General features: G+C 45.9%; 2 protein-coding genes across 10 annotated transcripts in view; one reads left to right on the top strand and one right to left on the bottom strand.

The window, feature by feature from the left end:
- The window catches only part of ANGPT2 (angiopoietin 2), a 57,002-nt gene extending 43,007 nt beyond the window's left edge, over positions 1 to 13,995 (bottom strand). Inside the window, exon 1 of the mRNA XM_043893816.1 lies at positions 13,155 to 13,995. Coding sequence (XP_043749751.1) covers positions 13,155 to 13,445 — 291 coding nt within the window. The 5' untranslated portion in view covers positions 13,446 to 13,995. The remainder of the gene's footprint in view (positions 1 to 13,154) is intronic.
- Positions 1 to 23,840, top strand: part of MCPH1 (microcephalin 1) — a 220,330-nt gene that overhangs the window by 136,321 nt on the left and 60,169 nt on the right. The window contains exon 13 of one of the 9 annotated variants that reach the window (XR_006339295.1): positions 6,945 to 7,145. The exons of the other annotated variants lie outside the window; for them this stretch is intronic. The gene's annotated coding sequence lies outside the window, so the exon portion shown is untranslated. The remainder of the gene's footprint in view (positions 1 to 6,944; positions 7,146 to 23,840) is intronic. 9 annotated transcript variants of the gene reach the window in all.

Raw genomic sequence — 23,840 nt, forward strand, 5'->3', positions numbered from 1 at the left:
TCTTGGTGTTAGACACGTGTGTGTGTTGTGACACCAACGGACGGCAGCTGCTGTTTACACTCAGGCAGCGTCACCGACATATGGAAGTTTCAATTACCCAGGTTTGCTCTCCTGCTGATCCTCCTAGGTTCCAGGGCTGAGTGAGAAAGGGAAGCTGCGAGGAGGTGGGACAGGGCTCAGATACAGGGCAGACCTTGGTGTAGATCCCTGCTCGGCATCCTTATATCTCTGCACGCTAACACTTCTCAGCCTTCCCCAGGATGGTTGTCTTCTCACTGGATCCCACACTTGTTCTTACTCCTGGTGCTGGACGTGCTTGGGGCATGATCGTTGGTGTATAGCATCAGAGCAGCAGGTGTCGGGATCACCGTGAAGTCAGGTAGCTCTCCTGGTCCACTCGTAAAAGGAAGAACAGAACATCTCCCTGCAATAGGCTATCCCGAGAGCAAACATGCAGTTGTCACAGGTCGTGTGCACCTGGTGAACGCCAGGTACCGTCCTGCCAGCCTGCAGCAGCCTGCCTCAGTCACGTTCCTTTAACAACCTCACAGGAACGACGTGGGGGAGCCTCTCTGGGTCTGCCTCTCGTGACTGCTGTCATATGAACAATATCCTTTCTGCAAGAACTCTGTAGACTTTTTGAGCAAACCAGCTAAGTATGCTGGCGTCAAAGTGAGGTTGAAAGCCCCCTTGTTGGGGAAGAGGTGAGGAAGTGGCGGATCTGTGTTCTCCCTTTAGGATTTTGAATAGCATAAAACTGAAATGGATAGAGAAAAGGTCCACATTAAGTAGAGAGTTGTTTATTCACAAGATATTTTTATCCTTTTTCCCTCCTCGTCCAAGGACCATTTCTTTTAATGGTAGTGGTATTTCAGGTGAAGAAGGGAAAGGAAAGTAGCAGGCTATTCAAGGACAGCTGTAAAACCTAGGTGGCATAGGGCAGGCTAGTCAGGCAGCAATGAATAAATGATACATGTTAAATAAACATTACCTAATTAGAGGGAAAGTACATATAGGTTTATCATGCTTGTCATAAGCCAAGATGGAGCCGTACTTGAAAATACGGCCAATTAATTACATCACAAAATGAACACTTGTTTTTTGAGGGGATGGTGTTCTGATTAACTTTGATTCTTGAATTTGTTACATGGTTATCCCAACCATCACTGCTTTAAGAGCATTTCACTATTGCAATTAAGTTACAGCTAGTTCAGGTTAGGAATTCCTGTTACTGATACATTATTGAATTAAGACTGGATGAGTTTATTTTAGGAAATTTAAGAACATATTCCTTAGTAGCTAAAAATAATAAGGAATTTCATACACAAAAAACCAAATGTTAAACATAGATAATTGGCCTGTGGTCGGAATTTGATTGTTTTGTGTTACTCAGCAAAATATCTTCTCTCCAGCAGCATTTTTGTACCAGCATTTCCCATTAAGAAGATCACTTGGCTTAGAGAAATTTTAAGCTACATCTGTATATAATAATTTTTCAAGATTCCAAAGACTAGATAGTAGTTAATAAAACTCGAAGGAATTCTTGAATTATCTTCAGGCTAATATTTATAATTATCTAGCGAATAATCAAGAGTTGATAAATATCTTGTTGATTCCACAAATCTAATGGCAGAGAAAATGCTTGCAGGAGCCCAGAGGAAACAATACATCTTTGGAATTTTGAGTCTTTTCTACCAAGATGTGTGGGTTCACTAGTTAACCCCAGAATGCCTGCTTCTTAATACTCATTTAGTTCCTGCCACCCTCTTCTATAAAAATATAACATGCAGAAGAGTAACACAGTTCTTAGCTTACCGAAAGCTGAAGTTTAACAATGAGACCTGGCTTTGCATGGGCTCATGGCTCACCTGTGAGCACGATGGGACAGAAGGAGGTGGTCTAGGAGAAGACGCCCTGCACGGTTTTGGAGCCCAGCATTTCTACAGAGAGGCTGTCAGCCCCCTGATAGAGTCAGGACCTTTTACGAGCGCACTTAGAACTATCACTGTCCGTGTTGACAGAAAGTTCATTGTCTTACAGAGTAAAGATGTGCCTTAAGGTATGAAGTCAGATTGTTTAACCTGATGAGACTGAGTGAATTGTAATCTTTAATATGAGAGGTAGTACAGATCTTGATAAGTGTCTTTCTGGTATCATTATTAAAATTAATTATAATGATAGTCCCTGAAGTACTATGACATCTTACACTTTCCAGCATACTTTGGCATTCATCATCTTATTTGAAACACAGTAATCCCCTGAGGTCCCTCCTGTAGGTAAGGAACGCTTATGTTTCTGAAGATGCACTGTGGGTGTTCAGCTACTTAAGTTAGTTGAATAGTCAAGATAAGAGAGTCACTGAAAAAGTGTACAGTTAATCATGCTAGAAAAAGAAGTCGTTCACTAAATGAAAGAAGGCAGTTTGAAAAGGCTACATACTGTGTGATTCCAACTTGTCACATTCTGGAAAAGACTAAAGTATGGAGTCAGTAAAAAGATTCATGGTTGCCAGGGGTTGGAGGGAGTGGAGATGAGTAGGCAGAGCATGGAGGATTTTTAGTGCAGAGGAAGTACTCTGTAATAGTGGGTACGGTGTCGTTATACATATGGCCGACATCACCAAGAGTGAGCCCTAATATAAACTATGGACTCCGGGTGCTGAGGAGGTGTCCACGGTTCACTGACTATAACAAATGTGCTCTTGAGTGGCGGTCACTGATAAGTGGGGAGACTGTGCATGTGAGCAGGGTAACAGTAGGGAGCTTATGGGGAGTCTCTGTACCTTCTGCTCAGTTTTGCTGCAAACCAAAAACTGCTCTAAAAAAAATTAGGTCTTTTTTTTTAAGATCACTTACTACAAATAAGAAGGAACAAATGAAATGAAAAACTTGTACTCTGTAGCTTCAGGTTGCACCCATTAACCCAACCAGCTGTCCTGGGTTGTATACTGTTTTGGCCAGCCCAATAGTTATCTGCATGTTTAATGCAGACACTAAAATGCAAGAAAATAACAAGCACACCCAAAGGCACGCTTGTTAACAGTGATAGCATGGACCTCATGTGTAAACACGGTTTCTTTTAGATTTGTTTTTCTTTGAGTCTGACCAGATGTTTCTAGGAAATCTTTTCTTTTGGTGTGGAATGCCTTTATCCCAAAGTCTAGAGAATGGGAACACATCCCTTTGCTCTGCATGCGCACTCAGTTGCTTTAGTTGTGTCCGGTTCTTTGAGACCGTCTGGACTGCAGCCCGCCAGGCTCCTCTGTCCATGGGATTTTCCAGGCAAGAATACTGCAGTGGGCTGCCATGCCCTCCTCCAGGGAATCTTCCCAACCCAAGACTCAAACCTAAGGTCTCCCTCATTGCTGCTGAGCCACCAGAGAAGCCCCCTCCCTTTGCTCTAGTTTGGCTCAGTTCCTGAGGCTGTCTTGGGCCTAAACAAAACCCCTGAAATGATCTCAAGTTCTTTTCACCTCTACATTTTTTCCATCAGGGTGGTGGTCTTGAGGGCCTCAGAGGCTCCTCTGGGGCGGGGAGCTCCTGGTACAGAAAGGCTGTCAGACTGTCTTTATCAAGTCACAGCAACTCAGCAGGTTCTATTGATGAGTGTAGCCTCCTTCCCATAGGTTCATGACATTAGACAACTTTGCTGTTGAACCCAACCACCAAAGAGTGCTTTTGGCAGCTAAAGTGGAAACCTCCCATGGGAAGCATGTTCAGCCCATAAACTAAATGTTAATGAGTGACATACAGAAGCTAACTCACAATTCAGTTTTAACCTTCATCCAGAATTTGCTGAAACAATCACAATGAAGGTGCTAATGTGTATGTCCTGGAATACTGAAGACTCATATAGGTGGCAGGTTTTGTCACCAGGTTAATCAGTAGATTAAGTTACCCCAGTGGAATCGTCCCTCTCACTGCAAGAAGACTTAATATGTGATTGTTTATATGGTCTAGACAGAATGTAACAAAATCAAGAAATGGAGAGGTTGAACACTGGCTTCCTTTTAAGACTTGATTAATATTCTCTACCTAAAAGACCACTAACTGTTGTGAATACTCAGCACACACAAACAATGGGAAACTCTAGGAAACTCTGTCAATGGGTTAGAGTGTTATATTTCCCAAGACCTCCGCATCTGAATACCTCTTCCCTTAAAAATCACTCTGTTCATGAAAAGATATAAAATCACACACATGATTCAAAATGACAGCTTATATTCTTAATGTATACACTTGGTTTTCTTGATTGTTAGTTTCAGTTCAGTTCAGTCGCTCAGTCGTGTCTGACTCTTTGCGACCCCATGAACCACAGCATGCCAGGCCTCCCTGTCCATCACCAACTCCCAGACTCTACCCAAACCCATGTCCATTGAGTCGATGATGCCATCCAACCATCTCATCCTCTGTCGTCCCCTTCTCCTGCCCTCAATCTTTCCCAGCATCAGGGTCTTTTTTATTTGTTTATTATGTATTAATAATTACATTATTAGTTTTGTTATTATTAGATTTTTAGTTTATTATGTATTAAACATTGGAAGTGAAAGCTTGGTAGTGTTGTCAGGTTAATAGAAAGATTTTGAAAGGAGTTCTTGAGGGTTAAAAGATGGCTCAAAGGAAGGAATGAGGCTGATGTTGGAGGAAAGCAATTACCAGCCCAGGCACCCCCAGGCAGGTTCCTATAGAGGTTTTAATTAGGTTCTAGTTGAGCTGCAAAATCACTGCGGATGGTGACTGCAGCCATGAAATTAAAAGACGCTTACTCCTTGGCAGGAAAGTTATGACCAACCTAGATAGCATATTAAAAAGCAGAGACATTACTTTGCCAACAAAGGTTCATCTGGTCAAGGCTATGGTTTTTCCAGTGGTCATTTATGGATGTGAGAGTTGGACTGTGCAGAAAGCTGAGCGCCGAAGAATTGATGCTTTTGAACTATGGTGTTGGAGAAGACTCTTGAGAGTCCCTTGGACTGCAAGGAGATCCAAGCAGTCCATCCTAAAGGAGATCAGTCCTGGGTGTTCATTGGAAAGACTGATGCTAAAGCTGAAACTCCAATACTTTGGCCACCTCATGTGAAGAGTTGACTCACTGGAAAAGACCCTGATGCTGGGAGGGATTGGGGGCAGGAGGATAAGGGGGCGACAGAGGATGAGATGGCTAGATGGCATCACCGACTGGATGGGCATGAGTTTGAGTAAACTCCGGGAGTCAGTGATGGACAGGGAAGCCTGGCGTGCTGCAATTCACGCAAAGAGCTGGACACGACTGAGCGACTGAACTGAACTGAACTGAGTTGCATAGATAATGGTTTTAGCTGGTTGAAGGAGGTGATGATGGTAAAGGGATTAGGCCCACTTCTCAGAGATTTCTAGTGGATTTCCTGTCTTTAGTCAGCAGTGCTTGCCAAGTTTAGGATACGAAAGAAAGGTGATATCATGGGCAGATATCTAATTGAAATACTGATTTAAATAAAGACAGACAGCTAGCATACCTGACTGTCAGTTCAGGTGGCTGAGGAACATTCATCCTTTTATTCTCAAACCATACAAGAAAATCATTTTAATCCTGATCAGCATTGAAACTCTTAACATTACCCATAATTTTTTTTTTACTGCTTTTGTTTTCATCAAATCACTGAGCTTGACATTAATTTCTCATTTTAAATGTGAATAGTATGACATCAAGTTATTTTTGGTTATATCTGTCTATAGAATGCTAGATAGGAGATACACCCTAGTCATTTCTTAAAATCACTGGAGGACAGGGCAAGTCACATGTTACTCTTCTGGGGCTGAATTTTATTTGCCTGGACTTTCAAGTGGTACTGTGAAATTCAAGCTGTCCCCCTCACTCAGTGTCCAGAAGAGGGTTATTTTATGCATGATCTGTAAGAATGTCCATACTTTCTCCTGGTTATCATATAATTTGTTTTCACTCTTCTGAACTAGAGGGCGGGATTTCATGTGAGTACTGTAGACACATGACATTCCCAATTGCCTTTTTTTTCCTGCTTAGCAGCTTTGGTACCATCCCCACACAGGACAGACCGCAAATGTTGCCTGGTAACCAGGTTGCCCACACTGTAGCCTTCATATTGCAAGACTGCTGGCGTGCCCTGGTTTTCGGGTGCCAGGGTGTACCCCGGAACACCTGTGCTCGTCCCAAGGACTCACAGGTGGTGGGACTTGCCTCTCTTACTGACCTGGGATGTCAAGCAGCTTACTTAGCCTCTCAGACCCACTTCCTTTTTTATTTTTAATAAAAAAGAATGACAAGTTATCTGATAGGTGTAGGTGTATAATACTGCAGTGTGCACGGCGTGTTTTAAGTCGTCATCTCCATGGAGGCGTGTATGTATGTGCTCAGGAGGAAGGCGCTTGTCTCTGAGTGCTGTCCATAATGTGTCTAGTGCATGCTCCATGTGTGTTACTTCCCACAGCCACCTGTTACTGTGGTGATCAGGAGAAGTGACCGTTCAGAAGCAGTTTCAACGGGTTTTCGTTTTATAAAAGAGGCTCCAGTGGGGTGACCACACTGTCCGGCACCGTTCCCTGCCCCCTCCCACCCCGCAACATACCTCACTTCATGCACCCGGACTATCTGTCTCCTTTCACTCAGAGTTCTCTGTGGCACTTACCACCTTCTGACTGTGAGTTCCAGCAAGAACGTGGGGGTGTCATGCACTGTGTCCCCACCAGGGCAGACCCCAGTCCTGGTCTTCACCCCACTGGTTCACCCCCAAGCACCTCGAGCACCGCTGGGCACACGTGGGCCTTCAGTGAATATTTCTTGAACAAATAAATGAACTTTAGTGATGCCTGCCCTAAACCCCAGAACCGGAAACACCCCAAAGGAGACTCATTTGTGTGAGTGAGCTGAGAAACAGCCCTGTGTTCATATTCACCCACACTCCCCTCCCGGCGATCTTCTGCTCTTTGCAGGCCCACGGAGAAGTCTGCTTCTGTCAGAGGAGGGATGTGCGTGCTTCTCCGTGTGTGTTTTTCCTCTCTGGGTGACCCAGGCGAGACTCCTGCACTGCAGCCCACACTGACATTCGCTGACCGTGTTTATGAATGGTTAAAAATAGGTGGTGTTGTGTCTACTACATCTGTGTCCTAGAGGTGTCTCCGGGACACACTGAGGTAAGGTGTGCAAAGCGCTTTGAATTTACTCAGTGCCACCTCTGTTACTGTATTACAACCATTGCTTCTGTGGGAAACGTCCCTGCAAAGTTGAGTGGCTCTCTTTCTACCAGAAGAGTTCTAGAATAATTGAGAAGAAAAATCTTATCAGATTCCTTCAAGTCAAACAAAGATGTAATGAAAATAGAGGGGAAAAAAATACGTATACACATACACACTTACAGTGGACCCTTGAACAACATGAATTTGAACTCCCTGTTATGTGCGTGCTTAGTCATTCAGTTGTGTCCAACTCTTTGTGACCCCATGAACTGTAGCCCACCAGGCTCCTCTGTCCATGGAATTTTCCAGCAAGGATCCTGGAGTGGGTTGCCATTTCCTCCTCCAGGGGATCTTCCCTACGCAGGAATCGAACCCATGTCTCTTGCGTCTCCTGCATTGGCAGGCAGATTCTCTACCACTAGTAGCACCCAGGGAACTGATCCACTTATACTCAAGATTTTTTTCCCGATAATACATACTACAGTACTACACAATTTACAGTATTTAGGACATACATATGGCTTGTTTTTATTTTTAATTAGAAATGTAAATTATTTTATAGGTATAGCTATGTATGTTATGTAATATATACTTTTTATACACAGTTATATGGATGGCTCAGACAGTAAAGAATCTGCCTGCAATGCAGGGGAGCCGAGTTTGATCCCTGGGTCAGGAAGATCCCCTGGAGAAGGGCACGGCAACCCACTCCAGTATTCTTGCCTGGAGGATTCCATGGACAGAGGAGCCTGACGGGCTGCAGTCCATGGGGTGGCAAAGAGTAGGACAAAACTGAGCAACTAATACACACGTACATACTTACACCAAGTGCATATGTTTGTATAATTATAATTATATATTTATAGGAGGCAAAGGCTAGTTTGGTGGGTCGTCATTATCAGTAAGTAATAGGGATGCTCTGCAAATTATGAGCATCTGATCTGGAAACAGTCCGTGAGTGTTCATGACTCATCGCATCGCCCTCTCGGCCTCAGCCCAGAACCTCCGAAGCTGCCCGGGCCTGGGGTCCTTTGGGGTCCAGGAGGTGGGACCGAGTGAGCCGCCGTCCCACTGACGGCCGTTCCCTGTGCTGACGGGCCCCGTCACCCTATTCTCTTCTCTCCCCTCTCCAACCCCAACTCTCCTTCCTCCCTTATATATTGCACACACCCCTTAAATCCAGATTCTCTTTTACCTTCGTCTTCCAAATTTTCCCCTAAATAAAATCTTTCAGCCTCTTCTCATGTCACTCTGAGCCCCCCCCCACAAAAAAAGAAAAAGAGGTTCTGATCACTGTATAATACCACCATTCATATTTTACGAGGAAGGAAATGTATTCATTTTGATATTAAATTGTCACAAAAAAGGGCTAGCTTCCCTTGTGCCTTAGGCTGGGGGAAAAAAAAATCCACCTGCAATGCAGGAGACCTGGGTTCGATCCCTGGGTTGGGAAGATCCCCTGGAGGAGGGCACAGAAACCTACTCCAGTATCCTTGCCTGGAGAATTCCAGGGACAGAGGAGCCTGGGCAGCTATAGTCTGTGGGATCACAAAGAGCTGTACACGACTGAGCGTGTAAATGATAAAAAAACATCTCTCAGTGTTCATCTTACAGAAAGGGACTGAAGTTTAAGAGGAAGCAGAATTTGCATCCTACTTTCTACAGTTTTAAAGGTTTGACTTTGTAATTTTACATGGCCCATATATTACTCTCATGGTTTTGTTTTATTCTTAAGTGATACATATGACGAGAGGGTTGATTGGCACTGTTGTTCTTGAATTACACACATACAAAGTTTCAGTTACTTTATGGAGTAAAATAAGTCCTGTGGACCAGGTTGAGCATCTGATCACTGTTTATAAGGTGACCAGTATCCTCTTCAGGTTGTATGCAGTGCAGAAACTGGCTTACAGATAGACTCCTGGGTTATAAACAGTAAAGGACCATATTGGATCAACCAATTTTCAAAACACAGCATGGAGACTAGCTGGTTGTCTAGTGTCAGATATGATGGAAGGTGTGTGCACAGGTCCACTTCCTGCTTGGAGATTCTGTGGGCAAGACTGCATCTTCCCCCCAGGGGACACAGGCATCGTTAATCCAGGATGTCAGAGGCCACTTGCCCATGGAAAATGGATGTTATGTCTATACTGTATGTAATGCAAACTATCCGTACACTAAGTGCGTATTTTTTTGTAATACATGTGGGTAAGCACATATTGTACTATGCATCATACAGTAAACACTATACTCAACTTGCCTTTTCCAGCCTTAAATCTGTTGTACTTCTCCTACCACAGTGAAACTTCCATCATCTCTTCCTTCCTTATTATGATGATATTAATATGTAATTAAATAGCAATAGTAATCATCTCCTTACAGTCTTGCCTAGAAGGTTTAGTCAGGTTGTCTGAAGGCACGGCAGTTGCTTCCAGCAGTGGACACAGTCACGTTTCATGACTCGGGGACGGGGCAGTGCAGGCGGTGGGGAGGGTGGTTCTGTCCCCACGCTGCACCAGAGCCTTGGCTATGGCTGCGTGGGGCTTGCTTTCTTTCCTGTAATGAGCCAAGCTCGCGTTTGCTTCTTGCTTGTTTGTTTGGATGTACAGTGCACGGGGCTTGCTTTCTTTCCTTTAATGAACGAACCTCTCATTTGTTTACTTGTTTGTTTGTTTAGATATACAGCGAAGGAGTGTTTTGTAGGCACACAAGATCACACACACTCGCACACAGAGTCAGTCCCTGGCAGCTTTTGTAGCCACACAAGAACACACATACATGAGCCTCTCACCATCAGTTTTTCCCCTTAACCATAGTTTTGTTCTTCGGAGCAGAATTACTGCTCCCTGTTTTTCAGCTAACGAATAGTTCTCATACTCTGTTGAAAGGATATAGCATCCTTGGTTGTAAAGAAAGAAAAGGATCTCCATTGAGGTTTACAGTTCCCAGCCTGTGCTTCTGTCATTTAAAAAAAAAAAAAAAAGTAAGATTACAAGGAAATGTTTGCATGCACTTAAGAGGCATTAGCTTTATTTTTCAAAACATTGTTTGCAAGCATAATAGACTTTGCAGTTGTTTATAGCTTTTCAAGTATTCATCAGTATGAAATGTTTATTTCCTTTCCTTGTTTCTTCTGATCGAGGACAAAAAAAAAAAAAAAAATCAGTCTCCTAGCAATATACAGTGCTCTCCGCTAAGTTATTTGTCAGATTTTATAAAGTGCATTTACTGTCCCTGAGGCAGAGGTTTAGAATAGCTGCAGGATTACCAAGGGGATGTGACCCCACGTGGTGTTCTCTGGATCGCTGGGTGTATTTGGTCCCTAACCATCACGATTGATCTTGTCCTTTCTTCCCCACTGACCAGCAAGGGCTCCTTCCCTGTGCTGCTCATTCATGCTGCCCTGCGCTCATTCAGGCGTCCGCCGCTTCCTCTGCCTGGCCGGCTCGAGGGGCAGAGTGGCATCTCTTGATGATGTGCAAAACTGCTTTCTTAGTCCAAGCTTCCGAGGGGCTACTAGCCACAGAGAAGGCGAAATGGTGTTCATCTACCCTGAGATCCACCAGGCTCTTGGTCTAATTTTCCTTCTCAGCAAGTTTTCTTAAAACCTTAAAAGGTTTTTGTGGGGTTTTTCCCCCCTCCTCTCTCTCTCATTCAGGGAGAGAAAGGAAGTGTGGAATCATAAAAAGAAAAAAAACTGCCCTAAAGAAAAGGAAATATGCAGAACCCAGCATGGAGCTTTTTCCTTCTGTCATAATCTATCAATAGGGGTTCGATTGTTGATCATTGTGGCTTATCTGTCATCCCATTGCATATTATGTTCTCCCTTATGAGAAACGCAGTGTTTATTATCACAGGTGGCAAAACCCAGAAGTAAAAAACAAGCAGCGAGGTTACATTCAATCACTGTAAGCGGGTTTCGTGTTGGTGTGTTTGCTCTCATTCCAAAACCAGGAGCCAGTAAAGCAAGCGAGCACACACCCTGACTTGCTCACGTGCAGATAGCCCAGAGAGGCTGAGAGAGCAGGTGTGAGCCCCGAAAAGATCAACATGAAGTCATTCTCAGTGACACTGAGCTCGCCGGCTAAAGAAAGAATTTAGAGACACCATTGTGCTACTGTTCAAATATTTGCTCATTGAACCTGGAAAGGAAAAAATGTTGGTCACTCCCGTAGGATTCCTGGTCCTTCTCCTTCTCTAAAGAGAGGGAGGAGCAGGGGATTGTTTATCTAAGAGAGAAACAGGAGCTCTGTGTGTGGAGTTCCAGGTATACCTAACGTGGGCTTCGTTAAGCAAACATAATTTAGCCGTCCTGAATTTGGCAAGACACTCTTTTATGTTTCTTGACCGTGTATCCTAAGAAACAACTCTCCAGTTGGGCAGATTAGACTGTTGACTGAACAGCGCGTCTCCCATCCCAAGCCGCGTCCAGCAGCCGTGGCGTTAACCGAGCGGCGGGCGGCAGAGCAACTCAGGAAGCAACGGGAAGCCCGCGAGCAGATGTTGAGGATAGAAGTTTGCCTTCCAAACATGCGAACCTGTATGGCTGCATACTTTCTAAGTTTAACATCACTATTTGCACATCTGTGAATTTTAGATTTTTTTTTTTTTAAAGCACCACAGGGAACTTCTTAGGAAAGAGAATTTGCCCAGAAGGGATCATGCTCACAGACAGGACTAATGAGTCTCATATTACAGGGCAAGTCTTTCTGATACGTTTCTGTTGTTTTCTGTTCTTTGATTTGAAGCGACCCCTCTTGTTAACAGTGAATGCAGCGCGGAGGGCTTTCATTCATCTCGGCTCAGGACCAAAGCAATAACTTGGTCATTTCCTCTCTGAAGGTAGGAGAGCTAATGAGAAACACAGATTAGGAGCCAAGATCTATTCTGAGATTAAGATAAGGTGTCCTAACAGAAGGTTTACGGTGAAAGGAAAGACTCGGGCAGAGTGTTGAATGGGGGAAAGCGGCTTGTTGTTAAAGTTCCCATCTGGCTTGAAACCGTTGTTCTCTGCTGTGCAAGTGCCGTGATGTGATGTCACTGTGATAGTGAGGAATCTATTTGTGCAATTTGTCTAAGCCCCCTTTAGAATATACACAGCCCACAACAAGAACTTCAGGGTGGTTTGGGGTTTGTATAAACAGCTTCACGTATGAAAACGATGGCTTGTGAAAGCAAAACTGAGCTTTCAGTGTCCTGCCTGAGTCAAATTCACTGTGAAAAGCCTGAAGCAGCGGGCTCGTGGGAGCCCCGAGGACGTGACCGCCTCGTCCCAGGGTGACGGCAGCCGGGTGCCCTGCACGCCCGCCCCGCGTGGGGTCAGCCTCAGAGCCGGCGGAGGGACTGAAGGGGCCGCAGCACTGACTCCGCTGGCGCGCCGGCAAAACTCACCCCCACCGACATGACAAGCCCTCGGCATCAAACCCCCGAGGTTCTGAGAAGTGGAAGGTCTGCTTTATTTAATTTCCTCTCGTTTACCCAGAGCCCCGATCTATTTTAGTAAATAAATTCAGGAAATTGGTAAAGCACTTTACTCCATCCGTTATGTATCCGTAATTAACGTGATTGTCACGTTTTTCCTGGCTCCGGCGCTGTGTTGCTCACAGCTTCCCTCCCGTGCCTGTGACCGGCTGCTTATAAGGTCTCTGGTAATGGGTGTCACGGAGTTTAAACTGCTTGCACAAACAACATAGCCCATACGCTGTGCAGAGAAGAGCACTTCCTCTGTTCATAAAGATTCCTGACCTTAGAGACGTCTCCACTGGTCCCGGCACTGTCTCCCAGTAAACCGTGTCCCTGTTCAGCCCCGGTCCCTTTGCAGGGCAGCACAGGAGACAGCAAGTGGCTGTTCATTCAGAGGTGTCAGCCACCACCTCCCTGCTCTGACCACCCCCTCCTGCCCTCCCGCCCGAGCTGGCGGTGAAACCTGAGCCGGTGTTGCTGTGCCCGGGAGAGGCGCCCCCTTACCTTCATGAGCCACTGTGTGTTGTTCTCCATGATGTTCTCCAGCACCTGCAGCCTCTGCACTGAGTCGTCGTAGTCAAGGGGCGCGTCCCTCTGCACGGCGTTGGGCACGTAGGCGCTGGGGGGCGAGCGGCAGTGGTCCGTCTCCGGCAGGAGGAACGTGTAGCTGCAGGCTCCGTGCTGAACCTGATACTGCTTCTTCCCGGCGGCGATGTCCATGCCCTTCCGAGAGCCGCTGTGGGCTGTGGCTACGGCCAGATCACAGCTCAGAGTCAAGAAAACAAGCTGCCACATTCTTTCTGTCTGTCGGTAATAAACCACCCGCTCAGCAAACTTCCAGGCGCATGAGACTCCCGGCGCTAAGCTGCCCTCTCAGACGCAGGGCTCGGGGGCAGAGGCTCAAGGTCCATCAAGGAAAGCCTCCTGTTCCTCCTTTCCCAGCTGCGACCTTGGTCTCTGCTGCCGTCTCCTCTCTGGCCTCGCAGCAGACTGTCAGATCACAGTCGGGAGAAGAGCCCTGCTCCCCGCGAGGGCTGCATTCGCCTTCCAGACCCGCGTCAGCGCTGCTTTGTCTCTCTGCCCCTGATTCTGTGGTGTCAGGGTCCGAATCAATCACTTTCCTTTCCTTATATGATAAGTTGATAAGAGCAGGCAGACATGTGCAGCCGGCGGCTCCGCCCTCCCGGCTTGTCCGTTATCTTCCTGTAGGGGGGTCACCAACCAGGCCACAGGAAAAATCCGGGCTTGATGTGTACTGTCCAACCGGGACTATATGCTGCAGAAGCCCTCTGGGAAAAACCGATCAGTTACAGGACCCCTGGGTATTTCAGAGGCACCACCCTAATTGAGTATTTCCTAGAGAGAGCCTGTAGGTCTCCTGTGTCTGAAACTGATTCACAGCGCGAAGCTGGTAAATATCTGGGGCAATAGCTTTAAAGTACAATGAAAGTTCCTGTTTTTTCCTTTAGGAATAAAAATACTGCAAATATGTCAGGACTTTGGTTTATTTTTGTTATTACAAACAAAGAGGAAGAAGTCTTGCTCTTGTAAACTCTGCCTTTTCATAGGGAAAATAGTTTCATTGGTATTACTTGATTTTTGAACCATTTAGCCAAGTATGCAAAACTTTGATCTTAAAACAGCTGGATAGGAACATCACGCTTTATTCAATTTGTGTTAGGAAAGTCAGTTTCTGAGCACTGACATTTAATCTTTTAAGCAAAATATCCACTCCAGTATTCAAAGTAAATTTAATGTATAACTAGGCTGATTAATTGTCCACTAAATTAGAATCCATAGAAAAATCAGAATTTAAGAGGGAGTTGAGAGTGGCATGTATTAACTTCTCCTTTATTAGGTCAGAATTTGCTCAAATCCTATCATTTTGTAACATATTATCCAGGATCAGTTGAATCAGTCCCACTCAGTGCTGGACTTGGGCAAATCACTTCTTTTCAATTAACCCCAGAGTCCTTGTCTGCCAGATTCAAGGGCTGCATTAACTCCCAAGGTTTTTTCTGTTTCAATTCCGTGGCTCCGTAAATCCTCCAGGGTACTTCCTTCAATAGCTGAAACTTAACGTTTTGGGGTTGGCAGTGTCCTTGCTCACTGGCCAGGGTGTGCACAGGGCGGGGGGGTGGGGGGAGACCTGGAACCTCTGTGAGGGTCTGTCCATGCCCAAGGGCACCAGATTCCTCCCAGGCAGCAGTGGCCAGTTCAGCACTGACCCAGTGAACCTCATCTACCCGTAAAGCCAGTGTCCATGTAATCGTGCAAGACCAGATTTCAGGGGATTTTATGATTTTAATTCTTGGATAGCTGAGGTCTATAGAGTGAATTGTGTCAAGAGACCTGATTAGACCTTTAAAGACATCCCTCCTGTGCATGGGCTGGCCCCCAGCTTACCTCCAGAGCGGGGGTTCTTAACCCAAAGTTCACGGACGGAACTCATGGGGTCCACAAACTTTGACAGGAAAAGATGTCTTTCTTTTTTGCAAAAGTCTAACTGAAATACAGCCTTTCTTTTAGCTTTGAATAGGTCACAAACAACAGTTGTCAATGTCTCTGGCTTTCTCACGAACAGCAATTACAGATATTTTTATTACGATATCGCAAGCTGATACTTGCACTCAGAATGGCATTGTCATTTAACCCCCAGGGTCCTGTTATTCAATCTTTGGATAAAATAACTCGTGTCATTTTTCTAAGAAGGGGTTTGTAGGCGCCCCCAGATTCTCAAAGGGCTTGATGGCTCAGGAAAGCTAGAGCCTGATTTTGGTGCAAGGTTTCCACTAAGGGGACAAGTTAAAGATACGCCCATTCAGACTACTAACTGCAGAGGGACACGTGTAGGACTTGTGTTGGACATGTGTAGGACACGGGACTTGTGTTAGAACCCTGATTCTCTGAGATCTGCAGCAAATACTTAACTCTTCTAAGCCTCAGTTTCCCTACTTGCAAAATAGGATGGTTCTTTCTCAGTAGCACCTTTAGAGTTAAAATGATACGAAATAATGCTTGTAACTCAGAAATATTACCTTCCTTCTCCAGCACTTCCCATTAAATTTTCCACTGTCAGATATTGTCACTGTGTTATTCTCTGGCTGACCATGAAGCAGAAACACGGGGAGCACTTTTTTCGTCCAAGTTGGTTCACCATTTGAAAGCATATATTATAAGGTAATAATACCGCACATGTGGTTTCCAAGATCATCTGTCTGCTTGTCAGGCAAACAGGGTGGTTTAAAAAGAAGCCACAGGAAGAGCGGGTCCCACAAGCAGTCCATGTCTGCTAGGTGCTGGGGAGCGTGATGGCGTGTCGGCCGTAGAGAAGCAGAGAGTGAGGCGGGGAGACCCCAGCCCTGGGATGTGGGGAGAACACGCAGGAGGAGTGTGTGTTGCCTCCAGGGCATCGGTCCTGCCGTGGGGTAGGAGGGAGTGCTCCCTTGTCCAGACCCCCCGGTCCGGGCGTGCAGTGAGCAGCTCCCTGTAGGTGCGTGGAAATCCTTCCCCGAGACTTGGAGGAGTAAGTGTTTACGGTTCGTGGGCCACCCGGGCTCCGTCACAGCCACTCAACTCTGCCGTCGCAGCGTGGAAGCCTCCAGAGAAAGCCCTTGAGGATGGGCGGTGGCTGTGTGCCAACGAAGCACTATTCGTCGACACTGAAATTTGAACTTATCATAATTTCCACGTCATGAAATATTCTCTGGATTTTTTCAGTCTTTTAAAAATGCAGGAACCATTCTTAGCTCACTGGCCGTTCCGCGGGGACCGCGGGCCTGGTCTGCGGGCTGGAGGGGGTTGTGGGGGGTGTGACACGGTCTCAAGGCCTCTCTGGGAGCAGCCAGTATAAGAGGGAGCCTCGGGGAACCTTCCGTGCCTCGGATCAGCGCCCGCCTCCTCCCAGGCCAGTGAGACAGGCCAGGGGAAAGGGCTCAGGGAAGGGACGGGAACATTCGACCAAAAAGAAAGTGTCACTTGGAAGCCACACCTAAACTCTAAGAGGGAGGAGGCCCTGGGAGAACTGCCCCAGTGTGAAAGCCGAGCAGCGCCTTCTGCGTTCAGGGCTGGACGCGGGCTGAACGTCACACCGCCGAGGAAGCGCTGGGAAGACGGGCGCGTCCACCACGGCTGGCACGGGAGCAGCAGCTGGAGACCCCCGAGGGGCCAGCAGGGCCGAGCGGGGTTCCTGGGGCAGCCAGGCGGGAAGACCCTGCCCTGGGTGCAGACTCACCCCCAGCACACGTTAGCGGCAGTGGCGACCTCCACCCCAGCCTGGGGATGGAGACTGGATGCAGCCTTGACTGCTTCTCAGAGCTGTTCAGTCTCAAAGAGAATCTTGAGTTTCCGTCAATGACTTGCTGACAGGCTCGCTAAAGGCAGATGGGGCTATAAAACGAGAAATATTATTACAGCCTTCCCAAAAGCTGCCTTCCTGCCCAGCCAATTTTTTTTTTTTTGTCCTAACAGTTCTGCTGAACAGCTGTGTGTGGTGCTGTTTATTTTCTTAATAATGTTTGTTTTCTCCCCTGTACTGTATGTCATCAGCTGAAATTCCAGAGGCTCCCACTTATTCGCGGTAGCGCTGTCTCGGGCTCCCCTTTTGCACTTTGCCATCAGGGAGTGAACCCTCGTTTGACGGCACCAGGAGGACCACGTGGCCGTCCTCCCTGGTGAGAGGAGTGCTGCGGAGCTCTGACGAGGGCGCCTCTGCTCCAGTCCGCCTGGTGGAGCAGACGTGCAGGATGTGTGGGAAAAGCCTGGTTGTGGCTCCAGAAACGTGGGTCCAGAGTCGACGTGGACTCACTTCTGTCGGATCTGGGATCTGATTGACCCCAACCTTCCCAGGACCACCCGTGAGGTGCCGGATTGCTGGTTCTGGAAGCCAGAAGCCAAGAAACGGTGCCAGCTTGAACCCAGTGCAGCGCAGGGCAGCCCCCAAGGCGTGGATCGCCAGATGGTTTCAGGGGAACCTGCGTGACTTCTGCTCTTTCCAGGGAGCCTGTTTGATACTCATATCTAACGGGTTAGCTATACTGTTGGACTTAGGAGGGACAGAAGTGGATCAGCTGTTGTAGGGGGTGGGGGGGTGGTCATTGCCGTCTGAGCAGCAAGCGTATGTGGCAAGTGTCCACTCCAGAAGCCCGTGGCTAATGGGGAATAATGAGAAACCACGCAGACGAACTTGGGGGCACATTGATCTCCCGCGTCTACTGACGTTCTGTGCCAGTCTGTTTCCATCGCATCTGGGCAGATCCCCAGAGTCAGTCTTGCACCTGCTGCTCACCGTCATGCAGCAAAGTGACCGTCACCGCGGCACAATGTCCGCGGGCCTCGGTGGTTGGGCCAGCATGGGCTTAGTTTTTCAAAAGTGCTGTGCTGGTGTAAGAGGACCTCTGGCTGCTGAGATGCCCCCCTAGGTGATGCTGAGGACACTCTTGGCTCTCAGCTGTTCTCAGCAGGCTCCTCGGGACCCCAGGCCCTGGGCAGGCTGGGCCCGCGGGGCGTGGGGGCCTCTCACCCATCCCCTCCTCGGTCCCAGCCTTTTTAAAGTCAGTGAAGTCAGCGAACATGTGGACAGCTTGGTGTGCAGGGGAAGCCATTAGGAAGTTCACTGGACATCAAAGTGTTGCAAGAGAAAAATTTACTCTTACTGCTTTTTTTTCCCCAAATTGTATGCAACAATGAATGAAAGCTGAGGAAGCCACAAGGAAAAAGGAAAGAAGGGGAAAGAAAAGAGGAGGGGAAAAGAAAAGACTGAGTATTTCGACTTCTGAAAGCAGGCCCTCTCCGCGGTGAATCACAGAAGAGCTGTCTCCACTCTGCACCTCATCCGTGGAACAGAACTGAAGGGGCTCGCATGGGGTCCGGCGCCGTCTTGCAGAATCCATGGATGGCCCCTCCCTGGAGGTGCTGGCCAAGTTGCGCCAGCGTTAGACGCCGAGATTGCGGGGGACAGTCCCCAGCTGTGGGTCTGAGAACAGCAGCAAGGAGAAAGCCTCTTAAAGTTGGAAAGACAGAGGAAAGGGAAAACCTGTAGATACCAGTGCACACATGTGGCGCTGTGGAAGGTCGATCTTGCCCCTGTGATGGACTTGGAAACCAGGGCTCGGTGGGGCGAGACGACAAGGCCTCCATCAGCCCCCTGAGTGGAAGTTAAAGCAGGGCTTTTGTTTCTTGTTTTTTAGTATCTGTTTGTTTCGTTTTGGCTGCCATGGCATGTGGAATCTTAGCATAGCAAGTAGGATCTTTGCTCCCTCCCAGGGAAAGTACCCACGCCCCCCCCCCCCCGCCCCCGCCGTGTTGGAAGTGCGGAGTCTTAACCACTGGACCTCCAGCAAGTCCAAAGCCCTGACTTTTTTTAATCCCGATTTTAACATGGCACAGCTCAACCGCCTTTCAAGAACTGTGGGGACTCTCCATGTCACAAGCTGTCGCCTCTGTGCGGAACATCCCAGAGAGGTAACGCGTTCCGCTGATGGACCCACCTTCTGTGGCCTTTGGTCACCTGAGCAGGGGCCGCCGTCATGGACGGGGCCACCGCGTGCCCACCTGGACGTGGGGGCTGTCTGCTCACAGGCACGCAGAGCAGTGCACTCAGCCCAGGTGTTCTCACTGAGGACGGACTCTGCGGAGGTCCAGCCTCTTGTCTGCTTGCATCAGTTATGCTTTCTGTGTCCGTCCTTGCCATCTTTCTAATTTTCTGGTGTTAGCATTTTGTTTTTTTCTCCTTTTTTTGCCTCTTTAATTTCATGCCCTGTCACTGGCTGGAAGAGGGTGATGTACCTTTGAGAATACATACAGTTTCTGAAATGACGTATGCTGCCCAGTTTAGCACGATTTCCTGTCCTAGCTGCAATTAAACAGACATAGCATTTGCCGTAAAAGAGCTGGCCCGTTCCATATAGGGGAAAGCTAAGTGGCATCCACTTAGAATCAGGTACTGGCTCCATCGAATTCACCTTTGCAGAAGGTGAAGAAGTGTATATTTTGTTGAAATAAGCGTCTGCCTGCCAGAGGAGAGAAAGCCTTTGCCAGATATGTTTTCAGGCAATTTCCTTTCCTGGGAAATAGCCATTTCCCCTGCATGCCCCTCGTGTTTTCATTCTCAGAGCAGATACACTTAAGTGCTGGGCGTTAAAGGGCAGGGGCCTCGATAGCATCGCCTTGTCTGAAAAGATGATCTTCCTTCTCGTGGCTGTGTGACTTCTGGTTTGACAGGGAGCTGTAGGCATCTGTATGTCAGAGGTTAGCGCTGATGGAAGGATCAGAGTTAATACTGAGAAAAATCTTTTTCATTCTTATTTAGGTTAGTTCCGTCAAAGAGGTACCAAATCCTCACTCATTCTAACTTATCTGAGTGTTTACTGTGACATTATGTTTGAAAGACTTTTAGAGAAGTCAGTTATTGTTTTTTTTTTTTTTAAGGAAACTTAAAAGATTCCTGAATCTTTGACAGCTTTGTACTGCCATGAACCAGCTCAGCATCAACTTAAGACAGTTTGCTTTGTAAAGCCACATGGTGTATAATATGGAACCTGAAGGACTGAAAAGAAAAAGCTTTTTATTTACTAGAAACTTGGGAAATATCCAAGTAACTATTTTTCTAAGATTTCATGATGAATTCCCTGAATTTTTAGGAATATGTTAGTTTATATAATTCTCCTGTTACATGAAGTTATCTCAAATGCTGTTTGATTTTTAAATATTTTCATCCTCCAATATTTTTGTTTTATCTTTCCATCAAAAAAAAGTGCCTAAAAGGTCAAGATACAAGTCATAACTTTAAAAAGGCAGTGGATGAAATTCTAAAACAATAGATGAGTGCATTAGCCTGATAATATTTCTGCCAGTAATTCTGTGTCCTGTTTTCTGCCCGTATGTAGAAAAACAAAAGGCTAAACATTCTCTTTCAGTGGATTGATGTCAATGATTACTGTTTTGCTTATGACCAATGAAAAGTCAATAAAATTTTTCCTTTGACTAACACTGCTGTTAGAGTGTTTTGAAGTGGGCTTCAAAACAGAAAAGATTTTGAAGTGGGTTATGAGTTTGTATTGTATACTAAATGTTCCTAACTTCATTTCAGCAAAGCTGTAGAGAAGTCAGATCCTGTTGCTTGTGAAAAATGTGTCTAGTCTCTCCGTCATAACCATTCTACTGAAGAACTGTCCAAATTCCTCTCAGAATGAGTTTTCTCTTGAGAGTGGCCTAATGCCATCTAGATAAATCTTTGTTTAATCTAAATTTATAAATTTTATCTTAATTATTGAGAAACCTTTTAAAATAAGAGAGATAAAAATGTCATGTGTGTTATTTCCATGAAGATATATTATCTTTCTTGGTTATAGGTTAGCATAAATAAAATTGCTTATGTCAAAGAAGTAAAAAAAGTAATAATAATAAAAGCACGTGACCCCCTTTTGGTATTCCTGTCTGTCTAACTGACTTGATATTAAAAAATCTTCCTGTGGGAAATTAGGCTTGATTATGGAGTTACATGTACTAAAAGTCATTTTTGAAGAATTATATATAGTTTTTGAAGAATTATAAGTATAATAAATAGTTATGCATAAAAGGAAATGATGTTTGCATCTGAGTGTATAAAAATACTCCCTGCCATTCCTGTCCCTTCAGGAATCTAAGTACGGGGTCTGCCAGTGATTTATGGCCTTCCTGATAATCTCATGTGTATATGCCCTACTTTTTCTCTTAATCCCATCTCTAGCAATGTCTTTTGTACTCCATTAATAATGAACTGTACTCCCCAAAGTGTTTCATTTTAAGGAAAGGGCCTAAAAGCAAAAAGACTGATACAAAAGAAAAAATTAAAGGAAGTAAGTTGTACAAAGCCTGTGAAGAGAGGACATTTATAGCAGTATTAAGATACCTAGTTCCTGGCATCTGTTTCCCTCAAGAGAAAAAAAAAAAATCTCAACAATAGTTTTTGAAAGCCTTAAAACTATCCTAGTAGAATATTTACAGGAAAAAGTATATTATTGACTGACCTTTCCCCAAAATCTTGATGTGTGTTTCAGGGACATTGTTAGTTTACAGGTTGAAAAGTCTTGCTTGTCTACACTAAAAATTAAAGCAAAACAAAAATCTACTATGGATGATACCTACAGGAAAATGCTGCTTGTAATACTCACCTGCTCCCTCTGCTGGCCTGATAACAGGTAGCAGGCAAAACTCTCTGTGTCCTCATTAAAGTCATTAAGAGAAATAACACGCAATTTAAGACCTAAAGCAGTAGCAACTAATACACTACCCAGAACCCTTTCATTATAATTTTAGTGTAAAAGGATACCACAGCAGATGTTAGACACCTTCAGTGTAGACACACACACATGCAGTGAAAAATACTTTCAAGCATTTGTTTAGCGCATACAGAGCCAGAATCTATTTCTCTCGTCATCAGATGATCAGGTTGCTACCCAAGTGAATGAAGCCTTGTGATTGTAACAGTAGAAAAGGGAGAGGTCTTTGCTGTCCGTCTCCGTAAAGGACAAGTTTAGAGACCTGATCTTGGTATTAGCAAGTTTGTTAGAGTCTTATGAGGTAGACCTACTACTTTGTAAATGGCATAAATCTTAACAGTCTAGGTTTTTCTAGATAAAAGTAAATAGCTAAGCAGCCTCTATTCATCTTGACCCTTGAAGGTCCAGTTCTGTGGACAAGCGCCTGTTCTGTGGATTTCTGCTCTGGAAGAGACAGATAATGATAGTAAATAAAGAAATCCCAGTCTGGTCAGTAAAAAGGTAGTCCAGAGTGTCATTGAGATGTTACAAGTGATTGAAAAAAAAAATCTGCAAGATATGATTAGTTGGCATGGTGAAAGTGAAAAGTGAAAGTGAAAGTTGCTCAGTCTTGTCCGACTCTCTGCAACCCCATGGACTATACAGTCCATGGAATTCTCCAGGCCAGAACACTGGAGTGGGTAGCCTTTCCCTTCTCCAGGGGATCTTTCCAACCCAGGGATGAAACCCAGGTCTCCCGCATTGCCTGCAGATTCTCTACCAGCAGAGCCACCAGGAAAGCCCAAGAATGCTGAAGTGGGCAGCCTGTCCCTTCTCCAGCGGATCTTCCCGACCCAGGAATCGAATACCAGTCGGCATGGTGACTTCTTATAAATCTGTCCTTGCTTTGAGGTTCTTTGTTATGATTGAATTGTATCCCTTAAGCATTCATCCATTGATGTTCCAACTCCTAGTCCGTCTGGGTCTGGCCTTATTTAGAATCGAATCGTCAGAAATGTAATTAGATAAAATGGGTCGCACCAGAGCAGGGTGAGGACTGATCTAAATGACTGGTGACCTTATGAAAAGGGGAAGTGGGGAAGCAGACTTATCCACGGGGAGAATACCATGTGAAGATGAAGGCAGAGGTCAGGGTGAAGTTTCTGCTGCCAAGGACCCCCAAAGGTTGCTGACAACCCCCAGAAGCTGAAGAGAGGTGTGGTCACGTTCTCCTTCCCAGCCATTGGAAGGAACTGGTCCTGCAGACACCCTGAGCTTGGACTTCCAGCCTCCAGATCTGTTAGAGAACAGATTTTGGTTGTTTAAGCCACTCAGTTTGTGGTTCTCAGTATTAGCTGTCCTGGTGCTGTTTAGTCCTTCAGTCGTGTCTGACTCTTTTGTGACCCCATGAATTGTAGCCCACCACGCTCCTCTGTCCATGGATTTCCCAGGCAAGAATACTAGAGGGGGTTACCATTACCTTTTTCAAGGGATCTTCCCAACCCAGAGATCAAACCCCGGTATCCTGCACTGCAAACAAACTCTTTATCATCTGAGCCACCAGCGAAGTCTCCCAAATAATTAAATAATAGTTTTTAAAACGTTGCTGTCTTACAGCCCCCACCAAACACTGTAACTGTTTGGTGGTTGTGCTTACTATTTAAGACTGGAGAAATCCAGCTGTTTTTAGGTGGTATGTGTTAGTCACTCAGTTGTGTCTGACTCTTTGGAACCCTGTGGACTGTAGCTCGCCAGGCTCCTCTGTCCATGGGATTTCCCAGTCAAGGATACTGGAGTGGGCAGCCATCCCCTTCTCCAGGGGATCTTCTGACCCAGGGATCGAACCTGGGTCTCCTGCATTGCAGGCAGATTCTTTACCGTCTGAGCCACCAGGGAAGCCCATTAAGGTGGTGATAACCATGCAAAGCTTCATTTTGCTGCAGTAAAACCA

This window comes from Cervus elaphus, chromosome 32 (genome assembly GCF_910594005.1).
Source record: "Cervus elaphus chromosome 32, mCerEla1.1, whole genome shotgun sequence".
Lineage (NCBI taxonomy): Eukaryota > Metazoa > Chordata > Mammalia > Artiodactyla > Cervidae > Cervus > Cervus elaphus.